The 4,944-nt window shown below is 51.1% G+C and overlaps 1 protein-coding gene across 1 annotated transcript in view; it reads left to right on the top strand.

The window, feature by feature from the left end:
• The first annotated feature begins 1,653 nt into the window (after positions 1–1,653).
• EIF3K (eukaryotic translation initiation factor 3 subunit K) overlaps positions 1,654–4,944 on the top strand; it is a 25,897-nt gene continuing 22,606 nt past the window's right edge. Inside the window, exon 1 of the mRNA XM_019666321.1 lies at positions 1,654–1,812. Coding sequence (XP_019521866.1) covers positions 1,669–1,812 — 144 coding nt within the window. The 5' untranslated portion in view covers positions 1,654–1,668. The remainder of the gene's footprint in view (positions 1,813–4,944) is intronic.

The following is a 4,944-nucleotide window of genomic DNA, read 5'->3' as shown; positions in this document are numbered from 1 at the left end:
TCACTGGCCCAAGTTGGCACCATCATTGCACTCTTCCCGGGCGAGGCACATCAGTTGCCGGCTTCTGGACGGCTGCTCATGGCGGCTGCTGGCTGCTCATACTGGCTGCTGGCTACACACGGTAGCCCATGGCTACTGCCACAGGGGCTGTAGCCTACGCCATCACCGGCGACTCACAGCAGCCCAGCTCCAGGTCGAGCCGCCGTTCAGCATCTTAGCTGTGGAGGGCAGTGTCACCAGCCCTCATATGTGGGATCCGAACCAGGGCCCTCTGGCGTCCCAAGCCAGCTCTCAACCATCGTGCCACGCGGCCGGCCCCCAGTCATCATATTTTTTATCAAACCTCATTGTTCAGCCTATGATTGTGTCTGTATTGAACACATATAGGCTTTTTTTTCCTTGTCATTATTTCCTGAACAATGTTGTATAACTGTTACTTACATAGCATTTACATTATATTGGGTATTGTAAGTAATCTAGAGATGTTTTAAAGAGTAATCTAAAGATGGTTTAAAGTGAATGGGACGATGTGCGAAGTTTATATGTAAATACTATGCCGTTTTATATAAGGGACTCGAGTGTGGATTTTGGTATGCACGGGCTCCTGGAACCAATCCGCATGGATACTGAGGGATTGTATATAGTTTAACAAGTAATTATAAGTGAATCACCCATGTGATCCCCATCCATATTGCAAAATTGAGTGTTGCTAGCGCCCCAGGCCCTTTGCCGCATAGGTTTTATGCCAGCCACCCCCACTGTTGATACTCTTATGGCCTGGCTTTGTGTGAGTTTACCACACATGCATGCATCATGATCAGCTTAGCTCAGCTTTGCCTGCTTTGAACTTGATACAAGTGTAGTCCTACAGCACCAGCTCTCCTGCATCTGGCATCTTCCCCTCAGCTCTGTGTGCGATCCACCCATTTTCCATGTGGCAGCAGTGTGCTTGTCATTGCTGTGTAGTGTTCCACTGTGTCACTGTGTCCTAACTGTGTTCTGTGGATGGATGTTTGGGTCCTTCTCCCTCGGTACTTACTTCACACACTACCTGCTGTGTAATTTGTACAGATTTCATAGCCTCGGTTTTGATCTTTGTAAAATGGAGATAACAACTCTTGTATTTGTGGGGTTGTGTAGAATGTTAACTGGTGATAACTGCTGCTTAGTGAGCGCTCACCACTTAGTGAGAGCTCACCAGTGAGCTCAGTGATAGCTGCTGTACTATAAGCTTTGTATATATTAACCCGCATAGATGCTGTATTGCCCTAGTGAGGTAGATGTGGCTTTTACTGTCCCCTTTCGCAAGAGAGGAAACTGACGTACAGAGAATTTAAAATAAGAAGTTCACGGTCACTCAGCCAGGAAGTTTAAACCCAGGCAATCTGGCTCCAGAGCCTTAACCACTATTCCAGACTGCTACTTATGTACTCGTTTGTTTGTGAATCACTGAACAGTATCTGCCTCACCTGGCGGTTGTGAGGACTGACTGTCCCTGTTTACAGAGCAGGAAAGTAGGGTCAGGGAGGTTAAGGTCACCCACCCAGAGAGGGCTGTATTTGGGATTGGAGCCCAGGCATGTCTAGCTCCCAGGGTCTGGGCCAGAGCAGTGTGCGTAGCCTGCCTGGCACCTGGTGAGGCTCTGGGCCCTGGAGATGCCACTGTTATATGTGTCTTGTTTCCCTTCTCAGGTACCAGTTCAACCCAGCCTTCTTTCAGACCACAGTTACCGCCCAGATCCTGCTAAAGGCCCTCACCAACCTGCCCCACACTGACTTCACGCTGTGCAAGTGCATGATCGACCAGGCACATGTATCCTTTCAGCTCCCAGGCCTGGGGGTATGCAGGAGCGGGCAGGCAGGAGCCAGGGAGGCTGAACTCCGCGCGTTCAGCCACAAACACTGCGTTACCTACCTGCTCTGGGCTTGGCCTGGTGCAGGGTGGGGCTGGGGCCTTGTGGTGGCTGAAACAGGCCCATCCTCTGCCCTTACAGAGTTCAGTCCAGTAAGGGAGATGGGTCCCCTGTCAGTGACAGCCTGGAGTCAGAGCTTGGAGGTAAGGGGGCCAGAGGAGGCCCTTGACCCTGCCTGCATGTTAGGGAAAGCTTCCTGGAGGAGTGGCCATCTGAAAGATGAGGAGTTAAGTGAAGCGATAGAGAAGGGTGATCCAGGCAGAAGGAACAGTATGTACGGAGGCCTGGAGGAAAAGAAGAGCTCAGTGCTGTCTTTCAGAGGCCATAGANCTCTGGTGAACAGTGGTGAGTAAAATAAATACATTCCCTACCCTTTGGTATTTGTGGCCACATGAGAAACTACGGACACTTAACCAGTCAGATGAAGTTACACACATTACAAAGTTTAAGAAGAAACCCATCTAGAAATTCTTTTCAAGTTTGTCATCACAGGTGTGATATTAACTAGCTCGTGAATCCTATTAATATTTGGCTTGGAGTTTCCCCATGAATTAGAAATTCTTTTACACAAAATGTTTATAAAACAATGACACAAAATTTTAATCCATAACTTCTCACTCTATCTTATTAAAGTGTGGGATAAGTTCTAATTGTCATCTGAACATCAAAGAAACTCAAAGACTAACATATTGTGGAAATTCCCTCAAAAATGACTTGAGAGGTGTGGACTACTGTGAGCCCCATTTTATAGATGGGAAAACTGAGGCTCAGGGAGCAGAAGTCTCTTGCCCCAAGTTCCACAGTGAAAGAGTGGCTGGAATTTGAACCATGGGCTCTGCAAAGGGATCCTAAGTTTTTTTTTCAGCTGTGCCCATCTAACTCCCCACCCCCTGACCCTTGACCCCTTAACTTCTGTCCCCCACCTCTCCCACCCACCCCACAGCCAGACCTGAGAGAGACATGAGGACATTGTTGATGGAGTACACCCAGGTAGTCCGGCTAGAAAAGAGCTGCAGAGAGTGGGGGAGATGACTCCTGTTAGGACCCCAGCAATCCCCAACCCAACCCCCACCCTCAGCCCACCCTGGGTGCTGTGCCTCACCATCTCCAGCGTGGCCTCCTGATCATTCCGGTTCAAGATGAAAATGCCTTCCTCTGCCCCCAGAATCAGGTGCTGGTCTGGGGAGGGGCAGAAACGAGGACGTTAGGACCTGCTTCATCTTGGGGGACCTCCTAGATCCCCGCCTGTCTGACCTCAAACACTGGCACTCTGTTCCCCAGATCCTCAGTTCTCTAACTCTCACCCCCATCTCAACATTCCCAGCCTCTGTTTCCCCAAATCTGAACCAAAACCCTGACCCAGTCCCTTGAGCTGGTCCCATTCTCACCTACCTGTGACTTCCCTTCTGGGGGTTCTTCTATCTCTGACCTGCAAATCCAGACCCTCTGTCCCCTCCAGTGCTGACCCAAACATTTACACATGCATCCCCAAATAGGGCTAAGCTCTGTTCCTCTTTCTCCCTCCCCAGCTCTGGTCCCGGAAGGCTAATCCTGTCTTAACATTGACCCTCAAACTCAGACCTCTAAAGACAGCTTTTTCTGTCCAGTGTGACCCTCCCCAAACTCTAGTCTGTTTCTTTAACATTCACCCCTCACTGATCTGGTCTCCACATCTTTGATCCCCAAACTCCATCCCTTTCTGCTACATTCTAATCCCTAAAATTCCTAACCCCCAAACGCTAAACCCAGCCTCTCTACCATTAATCTCCAACTGAGGTTAACAGGGTCCACCTGTCTCCCATCTTGTACCCCAAACTCTGAGCTTTCTGCTGTATTTGATACTTTAATTTTCCTAGTTTTCACTGTCAAACTCATCTTCCCTCTACCCATCTTTGACCCCTAAATCCCAACTGTAACTCCAGGCTCTGCCCCTGCCTCAGCTCTGCCATTCCCCACCCTGTAAAGACCCTCCCCAGTCCCTGCCTTTGCGCCTTCCATTAAGGTCCCTCCCCATCTTCCCATGCTCTCCCTGACCCTCCTGAATGCCCACCCTTGGTGGAGGGGTGTGTCCAGGCGGCCGTGCTGTGGATCCGGAGGGGGCAGCCGTTGAACAACTTTATGAGAAGGGCACATCCCTAGGCGGGCCATGGAGAGCAGAGCAGGAGAGCCAGCAAAAGGGAGGAGGGGACGGAACATGCAGTGGTTAAGACTCTGGAGCAAGAGTGCCAGGGTTCAAATCCTGCCTATGCCTCATCAAAGGTTCATGACCTTGGCAAGCTACATATCCCTCTCTGCCTCAGTTTCTCCCTCTGTGAAATGGGAGATAATATCTATCTCTGATATATACCTCTATCTGTGAAGGTTTATACCACATAAAGTCATGAGATCAGTGTCTGGCAGGGAGGAACTGCTCCACAAATGTCACCTATTATCATTAATAGGTTTCCCACTGCTGCCCCCACCTCCACCCCCAACCGGCATCCCCAGCCCCATTCAGATGTGTGAGTCTTCAGCATAGCTGGCTTCACCTTTCTCTTCATCTTTTCCTTCTTGGGGGGCAACAGTGGGGGCTGGTCAGGCTCCCCCCGGGAAGGTGGGTTCCAGAGTGAGGGTTCTGAAACAGGGTGGGGGAAAATCAGCACCAAGGACCCCCCACTCCTGCCCAACCCCCACCTCTGCCCACCTCCCACCCCAACCTGCCCCATTACCTGAATGGGCAGTTAGGTGAGGGCTTCGGGTGGCTGGGGGAGGCCCAAGATGGGGGGTCCGTGGAGGAGGCCCACTGGCACACCGGACCAGCACGCCAGGGCTCAACTGCCCCTCCTCCCCAACCCCCCCAGGGCCCTCGTCCGATGGAGAACGGAACTTGGGCTTTGGAGACAGACAGTAAGGGTGGATAGTACGTTAGATGATGTCAGAGAGGGCACCCTGCCATCCCAACCCTGTCTCTGCCAGAACTGACATTTGGTCATAGCCCTGACCCTCCTGACAATGTCCTACCACCACTCCAGCCTTCCCCTCTAATCACCACA

The sequence above is a fragment of the Hipposideros armiger genome, unplaced genomic scaffold (assembly GCF_001890085.2).
Source record: "Hipposideros armiger isolate ML-2016 unplaced genomic scaffold, ASM189008v1 scaffold_466, whole genome shotgun sequence".
In the NCBI taxonomy this organism is placed as follows: domain Eukaryota; kingdom Metazoa; phylum Chordata; class Mammalia; order Chiroptera; family Hipposideridae; genus Hipposideros; species Hipposideros armiger.
The sequence above is the reverse complement of the archived record's forward strand: the minus strand, read 5'-3'. Positions and strand labels throughout refer to the sequence as shown.